Source organism: Sander vitreus, chromosome 6, assembly GCF_031162955.1.
Source record: "Sander vitreus isolate 19-12246 chromosome 6, sanVit1, whole genome shotgun sequence".
NCBI lineage: Eukaryota > Metazoa > Chordata > Actinopteri > Perciformes > Percidae > Sander > Sander vitreus.
This window is the reverse complement of record NC_135860.1, coordinates 11,687,940-11,707,778: the sequence shown is the minus strand read 5'-3', so window position 1 is coordinate 11,707,778 and position 19,839 is coordinate 11,687,940. Positions and strand designations below refer to the sequence as shown.

The 19,839-nt window shown below is 42.7% G+C and overlaps 1 protein-coding gene across 3 annotated transcripts in view; it reads left to right on the top strand.

The window, feature by feature from the left end:
* cicb (capicua transcriptional repressor b) overlaps window positions 1-19,839 on the top strand; it is a 36,308-nt gene that overhangs the window by 1,737 nt on the left and 14,732 nt on the right. For 2 of the 3 annotated variants that reach the window (XM_078252532.1, XM_078252531.1), the window contains exons 2-3: window positions 3,520-3,621; window positions 4,838-8,798. In XM_078252532.1, coding sequence (XP_078108658.1) covers window positions 3,577-3,621; window positions 4,838-8,798 — 4,006 coding nt within the window. In that variant the 5' untranslated portion in view covers window positions 3,520-3,576. The remainder of the gene's footprint in view (window positions 1-3,519; window positions 3,622-4,837; window positions 8,799-19,839) is intronic. The other variant, XM_078252533.1, reaches the window with a different exon arrangement.

Sequence of the window (19,839 nt, the reverse complement as noted above, 5' to 3'; positions counted from 1 at the left end):
TGATCACATCCCACCCACGCATGAGTGCATAAACCAAAGTCTGTGAGTGTAACAAAGAGCATATTCTTATTTTGCTGTTTCATGTGTGAGTGTGTTCCCCGGTGACCCAGTTAAGGGCAAAACTGCCATGCCATGCTGGAGTGTACGAAGGGCCACGCAGGCTTCACATACGGTCTTTCTCTGTTGTACCATCGTGCATTCTTCCCTCTCCATCCCTGTCCCCGTCACTGCAGCCTTGCACCCATACAGACACCCATAAAATGCTGTTAGGTGAGGGATGAGCTGCAGTGTGCCTGGTAACTACGTATACACTCACACTGACATATAGTGCAAATGCAGCGTTGAACAAGGTAGGCAACCTGAAGACAGCCGCATACAGTCATATCCTTGTGTACTATAAGAAGCTCAAATGCCCACAAGTCTCTCTCACACACACACACACACACACACACACATACACACACATTCTGTGCCATATTGCGGTGGGGCATAGGCTAAATTCTCTACGAATGACCAGATAAACTGGCATCAAGTTGGAGGTTTGTTATGGTTGTATAATCCAGTATTAAATACTAAACAATGTTTTCTTCTTGTAGTGTTGACATTGAGATGAGATTTCCTTATGAACTGTTCTGTGTGTGTGTGTGTGTGTGTGTGTGTGTGTGTTTGGCGCATGCATGCTCCCTTGTCCAACCTACTAAGAAATCACGATCAAGATGCATGAAAATTTATATTTTTAATCTTCAAATGTTATATCATAAAAGTCTTTTTTTATTTATTTTTTTGTTTCTTTTTACAGAAAAGCAAAGATTATACCAGCCAGAGTGTTAGCTCCTGCATATGTGTGTGTGGACGGGTGTTTTTACAGCACAATGAATGTGTGAGTGTAAGACGATATATAGGTCCAAGGGAGATTTTAACAGTGTATGCATGAATGCACTGTAAATTCCAAGGAGAGCGTTTAGTGTGTGTGTGTGTGTGTGTGTGTGTGTGTGTGTGTGTGTGTGTGTGTGTGTGTGTGTGTGTGTGTGTGTGTGTGTGTGTGTGTAAAGTTTGATGTTGCTATGCTGTGGAGGAGGATTGCATTGTTTGTGTGTTTGTGTGTTTGTGTGTTTGTGTGTGTGTGTGTGTGTGTGTGTGTGTGTTTGCTGTTATAGGAGTCCAGTCCAACGCCTTTGAGACGATAGCAGTCGATTATCCGTCTATTCAGGATTTACAGTAGCTTTAGACCAGAGCAGCAAATATCTCCATCTTAACCTGTTCTAATGCTGGTAGGTGCAGACGTCTTGAGTCACCTAAATTATGTCTGAGTTCCTCTCTGCTTCGTCTGAATGCAGCCCAGAGGACAATCCGGATTCTCCAACCACTTTCTTTATATTTTTAGTCCTTATAACCTATGCAGTAAAACCAAAGAAAAGAGATTTAGATTTTGACGTGGTCTTGGCATCTTGGATTGTAGCTAAATAAACATTAAAGATCTGCAGTTATTTTCAGTTTAGGGGATGTTTGTGGAGCACACACTGTGTTTTGTTTTTCATCTTTTAGGGAAGAATTGGGACTATTTGAACTGTTAAAATCTGATGCATTTTATTATATGGCAGCACTGAAATTATAGATGCCTTCTGCATGAATTCATATACTTTCCCCTGTAATTTAGTGTAAAATATTTAGTGTGTTTAACATTGGTATTTTGTCTGGAATTTCAAATGAAATTCTGTGGCTAGGATGCTTGCTTGTGATGGATTCTAGGGGTGTGAATCACCAGAAGCATCACGATATGATATCACGATACGATATTATTGCAATTTTAAACATATTGCAGTATTCTGCGATATAGTGCAGTTTATTACTTTTCTCCAACTTCAAATTTTTCCCAATTTCAATTTAAGTCCCCAAAAGGAAACTTTCTAAACATCTGTTTTATCTAAAAAGATACATTTCTCTGTTTGTTCATCTCACTTCAATTGTATTGCTGCAAAATGGGATTGCCAAGCAGACAAACTGACCAACACATATTTAATAAAAGATCGATACTTGGCATCTGTGTATACAGTATTGCCACGGAAAATATCGCGATACTATGCTGTATCGATTCCCCCCCCCACACACACACACACACACACACACACACACACCCCTAATGGATTCACAAATGGGTACACGTGGTTGAAGAGTTCAAATGTTTAACTCTCAGTCACAAAAACTTATGAGGCTTTCTATGATAAATAAGTAGTTTTAGACGTGTTACAAACTTGCAAAAAACGCTCAGCACTGTAAATACAGAAAGGTCCAGTTTTAAACTTCTTTGTTATCTACATGTTGTGCAGTCCGGTACCTTCAAAGTTACAGAATGCTAATACACACAAATGCCTGCTACTGGCTTATCAGCCAAAGCCTAGAGCATTTTGGAAGGCCGTGAGCATGAACCATGTTGCACAACACATTTTTCTAAGCTAAGCACAGATCCTCCCGAGTCATTCAGTCAACCAGACAGTCAGTCAAGTGGCCCTGACTCCTTCCTGTCTTTTCCAGTGCAGTACAGCAATTACAGGACCAACACTCCCGTTCCAGGCCTCAGCGTCTACTCTAATGAAGGAGTACTTGGCCTGGTGCTGGTAGGAAGGACATTCATGCAGTCCGAATTTTCTTTCTTCTCTCCGTTGCTTTGTCTGAGATAGATGATTTATACAAAATGTACTCTAACTAGAAAGGGAGTAATAACTTATATTTCTTTATTTATTTTTTTGTTATCAGCACTAATATAAAAAAGTATGGCCGATATTTAGGATTTTATATTTCATTATGTTAGTCTTTACACTGGAAAGCTTTCAAAGATCCAACTGCTTTGGACTTACTTCATATATGTTTAGTTTTCTTTCGTACATTTAAAATGAAGTAAATGGTGCTCATCGTTTTCAGTTGCAGACCCTTAAAAACTGTTATGTAGTTGGTAATAGTTAAGCACAGATATGAACAGAGCAGTGTTTTTCAAATGGCTGCATTTGCAGGAAGCATCACAGTTACAGTACAGTAGGTAAACTCCAGATGTGAAGTCACACATGGTGCTAATTCAATGAAATTCGAAACTTCAGTATCACTCTTATTGGTATCTACAGAATTTACCATGGTAATGATGAATGTCTGTATATTTCATTACTGTGCATCGCCAAATCCGTAACAAAAATAATGTAAATGAAGGACTGATAAATTCTAATGAAATGAAAGCCTCTGCCTGTTTATACAGTAAATACTGTGTGTAAGGGGAAAAGGTCAAAATGGAAAGACAGCGATGAGTGTGTGAATGACTCGGGTTGTTTATTAGTCATTCAGGACCAGGAAGACATGCTTTTCTGTACTGCGGGAAGTGGAAGATGTGCTATAACTGATTTATGTTGTGTATTGTTTGTTACATTGAACAAACTGTTAACAACAAGGTCACCTTATGTATGTGTGATGAACTTTTCTAATGTCTAACTGTGTACCGTGTGAATTTGTCTGTGTTCTTCTCTGTATTTTTAGGAATGCAGACATTAGCACATGTGGATGAGTTGCTGAGCTTAGTCGAGGGGAGCACATATGCACACGTGTGTGTGCGTGTATTCAGCCTGTAATCTTGCATCAGTGAGTGTGCCTGATCTATTTAAATTTTAATTTCTCTCATTTTGGGCATATCTTACTATGGCAGATTATTCCAATTATACTGTCTTTTTGTAGAACTGTGTGTGTGTGTGTGTGTGTGTGTGTGTGTGTGTGTGTGTGTGTGTATATATGTGTGTATGTGTGTATGTGTGTGAGAATGAGACAATGACAAAAGAAGACTGGGAAAGACTGAGACATCGAGAAAGACTGAGAGAGAGCCAGCGAGTGTTAGAATGACTGTGGAAATTCCCAATGACTACACAAGAACAGCCTATTTGAGCAAACAGCCAAATAGCCGCATACTCCCACCTATCTCTCTTCTCTTTTTCTCTTTCCCTCACTCATATTGTAGGGTGACCTCACCCAGGCCACTGCCAGCCCTTTTCCTCACGATGGAAGTAAAAAATAAATGCTGTAGTGAAGTGATCAGGCGACCTGTAGTGTGTGTGTGTGTGTGTGTGTGTGTGTGTGTGTGTGTGTGTGTGTGTGTGCACATTTGAAATTAAAGACATGTAGGCCTCATTAAAGGCACACACTTGGATACTAGAGTACTGTAAGAGACAAATTGAAGCAAGTGACCTCGGATGTTTACGTTTCTTTCATTCCTTTTTTCTTTCTATTGTATTTGGCCCGTTTTTTTAATCTTTTTTTCTGGCCCTTTATTTTAAAAGAGTAAACTATCCCACTAAGTGTTATCATAGTCACACAAGGTTAATCATATTAAATCTCAATCTCTGCCCAGGATTACCTGGGAAATAAATATATAACTCATCATAACATAATATCAAAATCCACTTTTTATTAATTATTAAGTATTAGGCTAAATATGGGTCTAGAGAAGAATAGTGACTTTTATAAGAAAAGCAATCATGTCCTTTATTTTTTTTAAAGCACATTTTTTAAACATTGCTGTCTGGTTTTAAAATGCTGGTTAGCAAATGTTGAAATTAAGATTTTATGTTTGGAGTGTACAAACTGACACTTATAGACAAGCACACACAGACTCTTGCATGCACATTCTCGTGGATCAGGCTGACATGGAGGGTAAATGAGAGCATACGTCAGATCTTGAGCCAATGTGATAGCCAATGCAGTGTAGCACACTTCCAGGTATGACGTAATTTTTATTCTCAGCAATATTTGATTATAAAGATATTAAATGACCACCTATCTTCTGTATCTATCTCTTTCTTTCCAGCTTGCAATACAGAAGACAGAAGGACAGGGGAGAAGGAAAAGCACAGAAAGACAAAAAAAGAGTGCTTTCGAAGTAAAAGAAAAAAGAGGAGCGCCACAAAATCTGCACTTTGTGAACAGTGAAGAGGAGATGAGACCATTAAAGAAACACAGAGGGCGTTCTCCCCCATTAACTAGAGGCAGAGGGGGGCGAAGGAGAGGGGGCTCACAGCCCCTCCTGGAGAAAGACCCCAAAAGAGTCAAGAGGGAGACACTTGTCAAAACCACACAGTATACACCCAACACTCCCACACACAAACAGACCCTGCCCACATTCGCCAGCTCTAATGAAGAACCAATCACAAACAGCAATACCCCCACGATGGAGGAATCTACTGAGCTGAGGAAACCTGTGGAGTCAGTTGAGAAGGAGGGTAAGAAGGCAGAAGAAAAGACAGAAAAGGAGACGATAGTGGGCACAAATGGAAATAGTGCTGTGGCCACTGAATCTGTAGCATTTCCTACCTCTTCTCCAACGTCACTCTCCACAGCCACGCCCCCTCTGGCCACCAGTCACAGCCCGAATTTAGGCTCAGTCTCTAGTAGGAAAACAGCCACCTTTAAGGCTCGTGTACCCAAGAAAAAATATACATATGAGCACTTTGCTAACAACGCAAATGCCCTGACTACCATTCCTACCTCCAGACCTGCACACATACACAACAGTTACTGCAATATTAACAGCAAAATAAGTGATAGTGTGAATACGCCCAATAATAATTTCAAGAGTAGTAACAATATTAGTAATAGTATTAATAAAAGCATTAATGTTAGCATCAATATCAGTACTAACAATAACACTACAAAAGGTATTAACAACATGACTAACAGTAGTGCTGGGAGCCATAATACTTTTATCAATAGCAGTAATAGTAGAAGTAATAATTGCTCAGGTAATCAGTCATCAGTCTTAACTGTGGATAGTAGAGCTACAGAAGCAAACTGTTTTGTTTCCACGGAGGATAAACCCCTCAGGACAGCAGATTCCCAAGCTGGGGAAAATGAGTCAGAGGGGGCCCCTTACTCAGTGCGCTCCTCATCCACTGATACAGCTAGTGAGCACTCCGCTGACCTAGACGTGATGGAAGCAACAGGACAAAGCCTTCATCAAAAGAACTCCAACTACCCAGCTCCTCTCCATAACTTGCACCATAAAGAGGCCAGTCTTTCAGAGGGACTAGCCGAAGTTCTGGCTAAAGGCATGAAAAACCAGAGAGTTCTTGCTCGCCAGATAAAGAGAACTATGGAGAGTGGGGTTAGGGCTACAGGGAATAGAGGGGTTAAGGAGATTAACTCATGCCCTTTATTATCTGTGTTCAGACCAGGGGTGGTGCGTAGGGTGAGTGGAGGTACTGTTGAAGTCCAGCTCCAAGGAGAGGAGACTCTTGTTAAATACCCTTTCCATGGTGGAACCGTGATGACATTGTCATCAGGGGCTGAGAGCACTGTGGAGTTTATTTTGGATGCCCCCCCACCTGGCATGGCACCGGTGGCAGTCAGGACTCGAGTGTGCGTGCCCTTTGGTGGAGAGGAGGGGGGTCCTCTGCTGTACAGAGAGGGGATTATCACTCAGGTGGACCCCCACCCCGGTGTGTCATTTCCTTACCAGGTGCTTCTAAATGAAGACAGAGAGACTCTGGACAATGGAGGGGTGGGGGAAGAGAAAGAGAAAAGGAAAGCTAATGCTCGGACTGTGTGGGTGTCCCGACAAAGTCTGAGGCTTCTCACCCCTCCTTGGGAGGTCCCACATTTGGATGGTGGGAGGGCAAAGGAAAGAGAGTGGGAGAGGGAAAGAGAAGAGAGGGAGCGGAGGGAGGAGATGGAGGTAGAGAGGGAAGTGTGCCAGTTGAGTATTGGGATGGGGGTGCTGGGAGGGGGAGCAAGGTTAGGCCATAGTTTTTCACATGAAGGGGTTGTAGGTGGGCATCCCTATGTAAACGCACATCCACCACCCCATTCCTCCACCGTGACATCTAGTGTAGGTGGCAGCACAGTTCATGGCTGCGGAGATAACTACTCTGACAGAGAGAGACAGAAAGAGCCAAACACTCCAGAAGAGGACGTTGAGGTATCTTGTTTTAACATGACCCTCACTGTTGATCCCAAGCCAAATGCTGGGACCTCTCAGCAAATAAACATCGTCTCCAGGTCCAGTTGCTACCCCCCCTCCTCCCCCCACCTCTCCTTGGTGCGGGGTCTGGAACCCCCACAGTTCTCCACCCTACCTAGTCCTCAGCCACCCCGTTCCCCTGCCTTACTGGTGTCTGAAATGAACAACACCACTCCAAACCTACCTCCATCAAAGACCACTCCCACTCAGACCCCTACTCCCACTTCTGGTGGGGGGTCCTCCTCTACCTCCTCTCGCTCCAGGACTCCCCTCTCATTGGCTCAGCAGAAATACAAGAAGGGCGATGTGGTGTGCACCCCTAATGGTATCCGTAAGAAGTTCAATGGTAAGCAGTGGCGGAGGCTGTGCTCCAGGGAGGGCTGTATGAAGGAGTCTCAGCGTCGAGGATACTGCTCAAGACACTTGTCCATGAGGACCAAAGAGATGGAGACAGCAGGGGGAGGGGGGGGAGGAGGAGGCAGCAGCTCAGGGACAGTCACCCCTGACCTGCGGGGAAGAGCAAGCAGTGAGTTTGAGTGGGATGACACATCAAGAGAGAGCAGTGAGACCGGTAGCAGAGGAAACTCCAGACCCCGCTTGGTCCTCCCCTCCCTCCTCCCCCATGACCTGTCGTCACGCTTTGACTTCGATGAGTGTGAGGCCGCCACCATGCTTGTGTCATTAGGCAGCTCCCGCTCTGTCACCCCCTCCTTTTCTCCCATCTCTAACCAGTCGCCCTTCTCTCCTGCCCCCTCTCCCTCACCCTCCCCACTGTTTGGCTTTAGGCCGGCCAACTTCTCCCCAATTACCGCTTCCCCAGTCCTCCAACACCGAAGGCACAGGCAGCCCAGCGGGACAGGGGGCAGTAAGGTAACAACCCCAGCTGGAGGAGGGGAAAGGGAGAGACACACTTCGGGTATCCAGCCCTCCTTCCACAGCAACCTGATGTTTACAGTCCCCATGAGCCCCAGCAAACGAAAGCCCGACGCACCTCCTCCACCACCCCTCCCCTCACACCACCATGATTACACACCCAAGACAGAGCTGGAGCAGGGGGACCTTAACTCTTTCAGGGTGCTATCCCCCCAGACATCAGTTTCACATTCCCGCACACACACACCAACTTTCTCCCGACCCAGAGGAGTGACCACCCCCTCCTCCAGTAGGTCACCGTCTTCCACTGCTGTCTCCCCTCCTCCTCTGCTGGTGTCTCCAACTCCTCCTTCTCCTCTAACTCCCGATGGAGGGCCTCGTCGTGTGGTCCCTGTATCCCAACAGGCCTTGCGGGACTCCCCTGTCATTGTGAGAAATCCCGAAGTCCCACTGGCAAAATTTACAGAGTGTCCCTTAGGAAGAGGAGGAGGTGGAAATGAGGGAGGGACAGTTAAAACCTCATCTACAGACATCGGCCTAACACCCCTCACCCCTCAGCCAATTTCAGGCCTCCAGATTCCCGTCCCCATTAACGCTGCTGCAGCCACAGTACCAAATGGCACCGTCCTTTTGCGGAGCCCAGCCCAAACTCTGGTGCTTGTGTCCCCGACACCCTCCACCCTGCCCACCACTGACACCCCTGCCACCCCCCTGCAGGCCCTGTCAGTTACCGTCAGCACAACAGTCACAGCTCCCGCTCCAAGTAGCACTGACAGCTCTGTGGAACGAGAGGAGAACAGGGGGACAGGGTTTGGGGGTGAGGTCCAGCAGCCAGTTCCCTGTCACCCTTCTCCCACCGCTCTGCTGCCCCTGATCCTCCCAGCTGAAAGCCTTCACCCTGTCCCACGAAAGGACATCATCATGGGACGTCCTGGCACAGGTGAGAATTGCTTCATACGTGTGGGTGTATTTTGTGTGCAAAGTCAGTGACTTTGAAGGAACGAGGAGAAACCTTTGGAGGCTATGGAGATTTTTGTCGCAATTAGGGAATTGGGCTGCAGTTAGAAAACAGGAGATATGTGGAATAAGCATATTTAATGCTGTATTCTGTGCACCTTTAGACATATTCCAATCACATTATAAATATGTCTCTGTTCCAAAAGAATATAACAAAGCAAAACTCCTGAAATATATATTGTTGATGAGAAAATAATATAGATTAGAATAGAACATTAATTAGGGATAATGTGTTGAAAAATGTATTATAGGCTATGGTTTCCTTATTTCAAAGTGAAAAATAATTACACACAATTCTTATACAGTATACTTTCCTTTATTATATATTCGTTACACTGTTTTTTTTTTTAATATTTAAATTATCATTCAAGTCAAATTATTCCTACATGACACAAAATTTCAGGTCTGTACATACAAATTAAAAATGATGGAAATTAATTTTTTATGAACCCCAATTTTTGGACCCTAACAGCCTCGTGGGGAATATTTTCTGCAACATCCCCAGTTGTGTAGCATAAAGAGGTAGGGGAGTTAGGTTTTTTTTTCTCTGCATAATTAATTCATGTTTTTGTTTTATATTTACAATTAAATGTGCCTTCCTTAGAGTATATTCACTAAATTCAATTATAAGAAATGTATCACACCTTTTTAAAGGATATATTTTGGTAGCTGTGTGTCTCTGTAGTGTCAACTACTAATATGCACAGTGTCAACTCAGAATGGACTGAGGAGAAGCTGTTAACAGGTCTTGAACTAGCAGGTAAACCAGAGAGATTCTAGAGATTAGAATATAACTAGAGATTCTTGTACTCAAAAACTGAGACTCCACAGAGACATGCAGTGGCAGTGCAGATACGTCCAGATGAGAAACTGGGGGGGAAAAATCTGTTTATTAATGTGAATTCAGCTGAAGCTACTGCAAGTGGCATACATGTTAAAATAGGAAGAAGACTAGGGGCAAATTATGTGTAAATGTAGCTTTACGAGTTTCTCTTTTTGTTTTGCACACACACACACACACACACACACACACACACACACACATGCTTTCATTTTAAAAGGACATTTTCCTTTTAAATACAATGTAAATAGCAAGGACCTTGCTTAGTTATTTGTTTTTCTCCTATATATTTTTTGAATAATGTTTTTTTTTTTTATTTAACATAACTTGTTTGATAACACCTACAGTGTAATAGAGGCTTCGATTCACATTAACATGCCACGACCTGTGTGTGCTGATGCCCAGTGAAAGAAGCTCCAGATAGCCAACATGCTGTTGTCCCATATGGCTTCCTCTAGTCGTCTGTCCACCATCCTCATGTCTGCTGGTAAAACTAAACTAAATGCTTAACTGGTCTTGTGAGTCCCATGTAAGCCCTGATACAGGCACCTGTCATTCACCAGGTCAGGACTAGGCTTGTTGGAATCACTGCTGAGTGTCAGCACTTGAGTTAAGAATAATCCATGCCGTCCATCCCGGTAACTCGGAGAAAGGGAGCTTGGTTTGTCTGATGATTTTTGGAAAAGGACTATTTTACATCACATATCATATTTAAGAGCCAAACAGTTATTACAAAGATAAAACTATCAAAGTAACAATACAATTGTTGTTGTTTTGGATTTTAAATACAAATGGAAAAGGGACACACTAGCTGGATGCAAAATTATTTATGTGTTATTATTACTGTGTCTGTGTGAGAGAAAGAGAAAAGTGCAAAAGAGAAAATGTATGCACAGGCATGGATGTTTTTCTGTTGGAATTGGACTCTACGTTATACAGGATTAGCTTTGTTGATATTGGAGAGTCCCTCTTATAGTCCTCATGAGTCATTATAGACAGAAACTTCATGGCTGAGTTGTAGCAATCATACACTATATAGACAAGACACAATGCAACAGCATGGATTTATAATAGAAAGGAACAAGGAAGTTCGATAGGAATCTGAAGCAAAATAAAATAATGGAGGAGTGTAGTTGTTCCCTGCTCTAAATCAGTGCTACACAAGACATTAACATTTAAAGCAAACGTGAGGTTTGGAACGTGTGTGCGACATGTATGTAGGCCAGTTTCCATCAACTTGTTTTTGATTTAGTTTTTTAGAGAGAGAAAGAGAGAAAAAAAAGAGGATTAAATCAGAAAGAGAATGAGGAATGCCTCCAAGAGGATGACAGCGTAGATGAATAAAGACGTAGATGTAGGAAAAGAGGATTTAACAGCACCTTACAGTTGTACAAATTGTACAAATGTTTATTTCTTTAAAAAAAAGTCTGACCACCCGATTAAGTGTGTGTGTGTGTGTGTGTGTGTGTGTGTGTGTGTGTGTGTGTGTGTGTGTGTGACTTCCTGACCCTAGCCACTATTATCTCCTAACTCACTACAAACTATTTCCGCTGACTCTTACTGTGTGTATGTTCATGTGTTTGTTTATTAGTGACTCATGTAACACTATAGTGAAATAAGGTGTGGGCAGCGTTCTTGGCCGTGTGTGTCGTGTGTGTGTGTGTGTGTGTGTGTGTGTGTGTGTGTGTGTGTGTGTGTGTGTGTGATATATGTTGAACGTTTCAGTGTATTGTGTGGGTGTGTGAAGAATTTATTTCTCAAGCTTCTGTGTGGGAAAATGCTGTACTGTGTGTGTGTGTGTGTGTGTGTGTGTGTGTGTGTGTGTGTGTGTGTGTGAGTGTGTGAACATTATTCATTATAAGCTGAAAAAAAGAGCCTACTTCTCAGTTTTGTTATATAGGGACATATATTATTAGTTGGTGTAATTCACTTCACCAGAGCCTTTTGCCCTTGGTGTGTACTGTATACTTATCACTGTGTGGACATTCACGAGTGTGACAGAGAAGTTGACAGGAAAAGGAACGCTGTCATTTTGAGTGTACGGTCCCTCCTCAGATCCCCTTTTTTTTGCAGCTGAAAGGAACGCTGAATGAATGAATCGCATCTCTTTACGTGAGTGTGTGCACGCTTGCCTGTGTGCGTGTGCATTTTTATTTTGAAGATCTTTAAGCAAGAAGCACATGTGGGTGTTTTCTGTAGAGTTAGAAAGGGTGTGTGAGCTTTTGCATATGGTCGTAGGAGAGTGTGAAATAACAGGGAAAGTAGGAAACACCGCACACCTGTGTGTGTGTGTGTGTGTGTGTGTGTGTGTGTGTGTGTGCGTGTGTGTGTGTGTGTGTGTGTGTGTGCGTGCGTGCGTGCATGCAATCACACATGCTATATTTGTGTTTGCAAGTTTGTGTAGGTGTTAGTGTCTTAACAGCTTGTGAAATATGAGCAAAAGATAAACAGTACATTTTCTTTTAAAGGTTAATTTAGTGTTTTCCAAATTGTGTCAAAATATATTATAAAAATCTTGGCAATTTTTTCTGGAGTCATATGGAATTGTTTAACAAAACAAAACAAATTACACCTACTCAGGGATAGGTAAAACTCAATACAGTACATCAGGCCTTTTAATTAAACAGAACAATTAGATGAATGAATAACAATGTGCAAACTAAATGTTTGGTATATTCCTGTGGTCAGGTAGGAACTTTGATTTCATCAGGAGTGAATAAAACCACTGTGAAGTATCTGTCAGTTAATAAAAGGACTATATTTCAGTAAACCAATATAGTTCTAACACTACGTAAGACGGAGGCATCAGATTAATAAATTTTTTACAATTCAGAGATAAGTAGTCTGTGAGTTCTTCCTCTCTTGTCTATGTCTGTGTGATACATTACATTATAATCCTGCACATATTCATTTATATTCTGTGTTTTTGTTAATTCACCCAGATGGGATCAATCCTCTGCTCCTCAAGCAGCTCCTCAACTGACACTGTCACACACTTCTTAGACAAAGCTCGTATGTGTTTTTTTGTGTATGTACTTTCCCACCTAAGACACCCTACGTAAATTAAACATCTTTTCAATTGTCCCCGTAACTTCCTGTATTATCAAAACTATTATGGGAACAGGCAGAAAAGTGTAAGCGACAAGATGAAGGATGAGACCATTTTTTTATAGTGTCACGTGTGTGTCGCATATAATGTGTGTGTGTGTGTGTGTGTGTGTGTGTGTGTGTGTGTGTGTGTGTGAGACAGAGTAACCAAGCGTCAATCATTGAGCACCGGATATGATGTGTTAGCGCCAAACGTCTGTTGCCATGGCAACAAAGCAAACATCACAGTGATGTAGCCTGTACATAACACAGAATATTCACAAATAGAAATAGCTGTGTGTGTGTGTGTGTGTGTGTGTGTGTGTGTGTGTGTGTGTGTGTGTGTGTGTGTGTGTGTGTGTGTGTGTGTGTGTGTCGCACTTTCCAATGAGAGACACATCAACACATATGTGGCGCCTCTTTAGTTCGGCTTTGGGTGTTTTATTCAACAGAAACGAAGCTGAATAATCAGAAGGTTTCCACTAATTATTTAAGCAGCGAGTAAAGTGTTCCAGGTCAAATATCCTTTATATTTACAACAGCCATTTCCAGTCCTACTACTGTTTTCTTTTATTTGGAAAATTACAACCTTTATTATAAGCATTTATTTAGATACTATTTTACTTTTGTAGCATTTTTGAGTGGCAACTTCCATCAATCTAGCTCTGAATTCAGTCAGGAAAGTGTGCATGGTGTCCTTTTTTATAGAGAGGACCTAGAGGACTTTGTTGCTGTAAAGGTCTTGAATGAGTGTATCCAAATCCATGTTTTAACAGAAACACCATCTTTCTCTGTATGACCACTACTGAAACTGCTCGGCATCTCACATACATGAGATGTTTCAAAATTACTCATGTCAATATCCCACAGTTACAAATGATTGAAAGTAAAATTACAATATAACCATAGTATATTATTAAGTGTGCATAATTCTCTATCTCTGTGTTGCTCACACATGCATATGCAGTTTGTGAAACACTGAGAAAACATGTCACACTTACGTAGACATAAATACACTTTTTCGTGCTGTTATTTTGCACTTGGGTACATATTTTTCTCTGCCTCCTCGCTTTCCCCAGTCTTATTTTATTTATTTTTTCTAAGAAATTATGACACTTTTACATACAATTTGTTTTAACCCTTTGCTCCATCGCATTGCAGTGTTTTCGCTTCCCCTCCTCTTCACTTTGCTCTCTTCATCCTGGTCTACCCGGATACGGATACCCGGGAATAACATCCCCACTCCCTCCCGCCTCTGCTTTACGTAACTCTTAAAGCCCTGCATATCCTCCCTGGCCATGGCAACAACCACATCTGGATCACACAGCCATCTAGACTGGCACCAAAGCACATATGAAGCCCTCAAGACTTACCACAAACGTCATGTGCAACGATAATCCTTTTTCCTATTGGACAAAGCATACTTTGGGGAGATTCTCAAAATGCATTGATGCAGTGGGACTCCTAAGTCTGAGGTGGCTACAAGACATTTACTGCATGCAAGTAAAGTTAGACTGATATTCAGATTTGCTTCTTCAGGATCTCAGTTGAACCCACATTCATTGTTCTCAGGAGATCACAGTTTTCATGTGTTCCTCACATCCCAAAGTTTGGAATGAGAAGATTTTTTTATTTAGCTCAGGAATGTCTTTTCTCTCCTTCATCCCACTCTCCTCTCCTCTCCTTGCATCTCTAGCTCCACAGTCTGCACTGGTTTTTTGCTGCTGCCCGTCTGTTGGCCATTTATCTGCAGGCTAGTAGTGCCCCCAGATGGCCAAACACATACATTACAAGTTCATTCACACAGTGGATGGAGGGATCTGGGTCGTCAAACACTGGTCTAAAGTTTGCCTGACATGTATTTTCCCCAATGCTAATTCACTGTTGGGAAGAGAGACACAGTGAATCTGCATGTGTAGCCACAGAGTGGAAAGTGTGTTTTGTGGGTGATGAGCCTATTCAATTCCCAGTAATTATCGTTGTATTCTTCTCAATACTCAGCAGTACAGTCTTACCTTTGCAACATTGAACTAAATAAGGAGTAGAATGCAGGTTTTTTAGAGTTTAACTGAAGCTAGAACTAAGACATGCTCGAGTCCAGGCTGGGTGTCCATAAGCCATGTAAAAAATAATTGGTTAACTTTATTTTGATGCAAAAGATGGTGATGGTCAGTGGCAGATTGGTGACCACGAGCGACACAGGGTCCTGTGCCCAACATAGCTGTTGCCATGGTAACTGCAAAGGACTGGTGGATTGAGTTATAATTGGACGGAGCAAAATGGTGGGTTGTGGGAGGGAGAGAGACAGAGCACAGGGGTGGAAGATGAATTAAGGGATGAGAGAGCTGGGATGGGAGGGTGAGCAAAGGCAGTGCTCCGCCTGCATTGTGCCAGCGTAGGTAAAGAGGAGGAGGAAAAGTTTCTTGTGAGAGGTCACGTGGCGTTTGACAAATGTAATTGGGAGGTAGAGACATGCATACATACGCACATTAAAAGCATGATGTCTGTAAGAGGAGACAGCCAATGAATGCCGCTGAACACCTACACAGATATTGCACTGCCAGCATGCCAGCAGGCAGAGATAGTAAAGCTCAGCTGAGGGGGGATTTCTCTTCTACTGTTTTTTTCACGCCTTCTAGCTTACTCTTGTCGGTCTTCACCGCTTATCTCTTTTATATATGACTATGTCCTTGAATTCTCTCTCATCTCACATCTACCTCACCTTCTCTGTGCAGCTTTACATGCATGCAGTCAACAGATTTTCTTAATTTACATATTTTTGTGCTTAAATAGCTGTTCTCTAAAGTGACAAAAGTGTGACTTTTACACAAATGTTTTTGCAGTATTTTGTAGAATTTAGGTGTATTCAAACCAGGCTAAAGGAAAAACCTGATAACTCTGCTCTGAATAATTGTATAATAATAATAATTTCAGATGAAGTTCACAAGGGCTTGTAATGTTTGCCCAGGGTTGTAACCACTGAGCAGCCACAGTAATCCCTCATCTCCACCGTGCCCTCTTTCACCCTCTTTTTTTCCTTTCACTTACACAGTCAAGCTGTCCAACTCCCTTCTGTTTAGCACATTGTGTTCACTGGGTTGACTTGTTAAAAGCTTGGTGCAGTTGATAAGCCTTAATCTCTTATTCTTTGTATCTGTGTGTCTCTTCTAATGCCTATTAGTTAGCCCTGTCTGGAAACCCCCAGTCTTAAAAGAAGTACAGAAAGGCTCCCCATATTTTTACATGACACAAGATGCTTTACTGATGCTAATGGCCTGACAAGATACAGCAGAAGGAGCCTAGGTACACTGCAAATATGCTCCTTTTTGTTTAAGATGTTAGAAAATTATTTATCTTGTCATGTACAGTGGCACAGATCCAAGTTTAGATTTCTCAGTGTTTTTTTTATTTTTTATTGGAGAAGTAAAACCCAGGACTGAGAGGGTTAACTTTTTTTACTACTGAGGAATGCAGCTTCAAGTGGCTCTCACAAACTTATTGGTCAGTTACTGAGCTCCTGATGGGCTGTCTGACTGGTAGTGGTAATTAAGTTCCTCCCAGTTTTTAATTTATCTTATGGATAGATGAGCTAAGCATGGCTTCTTGACTCATACAGCATGACGGAAAACTATATCATGCATACAAGTCTTCTTCCTTTCTGCCATAGCTGTGTTATATCTAAATAATAGGTAATTTAGGTATCTTTAAATGATTTCCCTTTGTCTCCCTTTGCCTCTCCCATCTCTGGCCCCCCACGCCCTTCCTCCTTTTAAGAGAAGTTCTGTTTTCACAAGTTGTTTTCTCTCCACCCACCCACCCTCCTCCTCCATGTCTCCCTCCCTGCCTCTTCTGCTGAAAATGACTCCAGTCTATTTTTACCCTCTGGTCCTCTCCACCCATTTTTTCTCTCTATCTAACCACCCCTACTCTCCTGTTTTCAATTCTCTTCTTCTCTTTCTTTCTCCCTCTGTCCCGTTGATTGTTGCATCAGAACATTTGAAATTCTGTCTGGAGGAGGCACATTTGAATGACGGAGAGATGGAAAAAATGTTTGGGGATTTAAAAGGGCTTTTTATGGTGGAAAATGACTAATAATCACTTGCCTTTCCACTGTTAGCTGCATTCCTAAAAGCAAAGTAGCATTACCAGAGAAAGGGTTTATAATCCATCTCAAAAGTGAATATTGCTGATTTATAATACATCAGTCAGCATTTATGTTGACATGGAACACCTTTAGAAAAAAAAAAATAGCGCACCGAATGACCCTGCATGCATACTCATATAGGTGTAATGGGCGTGGATTTGCATGGTCATCTTGACCCCCCAGAGCCCTCATCAACATCCACCCCCGTGCAGATTGCATAAAAAGACCAAAAGCAGCATGGAAAATAGACAGCTCACTAGCGCCTTCCTGCAACGGATGGTCTATAAGGGTTTTGAAGCATTGTAAGAGGGAGGGATCTTGTCTAACTTCTGTTAGACCATTGGTTGGCCTACATCTTGAGTGTCGTCTTTTGATTGGTGGTTTCACGCATCCGTCAAGGTTTACTACGACTCCATCTGCACCAATGACATGACCGTGGGGTGGGCTTTCTGAAAGAAACATAAAAATACAAATTGTTGATCAATCACTTGAACGCCAGCTAGTGTTTCTATATAGACACAATAAAACTATATGATGTTTATTTATTTATTGCTGTATATTTAAGATAAGTGCAGTTAATGTGGCTAGAGGAGCAGTTGGTCATAAAGCCGAGTGAAATTTGCATATGACTGGCATTCCAGTGCACACTCCGACCAATCAGGGTTCGCGGCGGGCAGCTGACAGGTGGCTGCATTGGCCAATAAACAATTGGAATACGCTGAGGAGGGCGGGACAAGGCTGGGCGAGGTTGACAGGACGGGAAGAGGAGGGGGCGAGTGCGGGGGGGGGGGGACAAGCAGCCTAGCTTACAACAAGAGGAAGAGGGAGGGAAAGAAAGAAAGGACCAAAGCTTTTGCGAGAGAGAGAGAGAGAGAGAGAGAGAGGGAGGGAGGGAAACGAGACAAAAATAAGGGAGTAAACTCGGGCTGGGAGCTGTGGAGATGATATACAAGGACTTTTCTGGACCAAAACAACACTCGTGACATCAAGTATTAACTGAACTGAACGGTGTGCGCACCGATGTCGTCCCTACGAAGTGGCTAGCTAACCTGCTGCAGACGGACGAATCTCACCAAAGGATTTAACCTAACGTTGCTGTATCGTTTTTTGTAAAGCCCCCCCCGTCGGGTTCAGGTCCAGTATTCGGGCATCTTCTACCAGCCATTCGTTTGCTGCTTTGTGGAGGGAAATAACTGCGATTCATCCCCATTTTTTGTCCTCGCCGACTGGAGTCAGGAGTCCTCACCGTGGTCGCTTTTATCGCTGTGTTGTAGACTCATCAGTTGCTAGCTAACGTCAGGTCTGTGGCCAGATTGGCCAGGTAGGATATGGGCTGGTCGATTAGAGACTATAAAGAGACCAGTTGAGAGCTTGGAGTAGAGACGATAGTGTTTGGTAGCTTTCTTGATAATCAAACTGATGGATAGTGGGCTTGTAAGCACTGGGTGATGGATGAATGCACCAGATTTACAGTCAACGACATCTGCTAATGCCTAGTAAACAAGGATAAACCGAAGTTGGTCGCTATCCTTTTATAGGCGATTTCGGATATTGGCAGGTGTTAACTGAACTGTCAGGTTAAAACAGGTGCATAGTACAATTCTGAGAGCAGGTTATAGGAAAAACAAGTTAGTTAGTATTTGGTGTAATGCACATGTCAAACCGTGCTCGCTGGATTATTTTGACAGCCAGTACCTGTTAATACGCATTCGTAGTTGAGACATGAGAACAATTGCGTTTCTTTTGCCTCTGTCTGTGCGGCGTGTGCACGACCAGGGGCGTTCCCGAGAGGTTGGTCCAATTTGGAGCGGTGCACTTGAGGCTCCGGTTGTTACGAGAGGCAGCTAAATTGGCGTCTCTGTTGGTTTATTATATGAATCAGAAAGTATTGAAGGTGTGTAAGTAAACAATGGACACTTGGACAACAAGCAGTCTCTTTCGCAGCTCTTCCAAGTTAAACTAATCACCTTAGCTTTGATCGCCCCAATTTGCTTGTTGCAGTCTTGCTTTGCCTGATCGAAGAAAACCCTCTTACAGCAGCCCTTTAGCGGTTTCAGTCGGGGGCTTTGCTTCTTAATAGCTGCCAAGCCCATCTGTATGCAGCTGTATTGTAGCGCAGAACAAGGCTTGACATGGCCCAGAAAGACTGCGTAGTTTCCGGGCGGATGTTAAAATCCAGGCCGTGGATGGGCTAGAGGCCTTGATAACCCCTTCAAGACCAAGCTGCTGGAGTAATGTAAACAAACAGGGAGAGAGGGCATCGGAGGTAATTAGACCAAAGGGAGGAGGAACCTTGCCTTCGATCACACTCGTTTCAGTGGATCGTCAATACACTGTTGCATTCTTACAAATGTAACTTAAGTATTGTATCGTTTATAGTACATTTTGTCCACTGATGTTTAAGTGTTACACGTGCGTTATTAGATTGCGGCATTATGCGATACGGAGAGATGGACTCTACTTGACAGACATATTTCATTTTTACTCGCATTGGAACTAAAACGGTATCACTCTCCAGGCCAAATCTTAAAATCCCCTTGATGCAGGTTGACGATGCAGTAATTGTTGTGAGTGATGATCGCAACCTGTAGGGATGAAACGGATACAGACACCTTTTGAGCACCTGTCGTCATCTGTGAGCTTCCCAGCAATATCAGCTCGAGATTTTGGATTTAAGATGTGTCTTTACCTGGATTTCTGTGTGTTGTAGAAGAGTGATTTTAAAAGAACATATTATTTTTGCTGCGAGAAACATCAAGGATTTCATTCAACAATGTTCTCATCAGAGAATCCTCAGTATCTCCGCCAAGGATTAAGCATGTTTGGTTAGTCCATGTCACTTACCTTACTGTTTATATGGGAATACAGTATCCTTTATGCCAGATCTGTTCC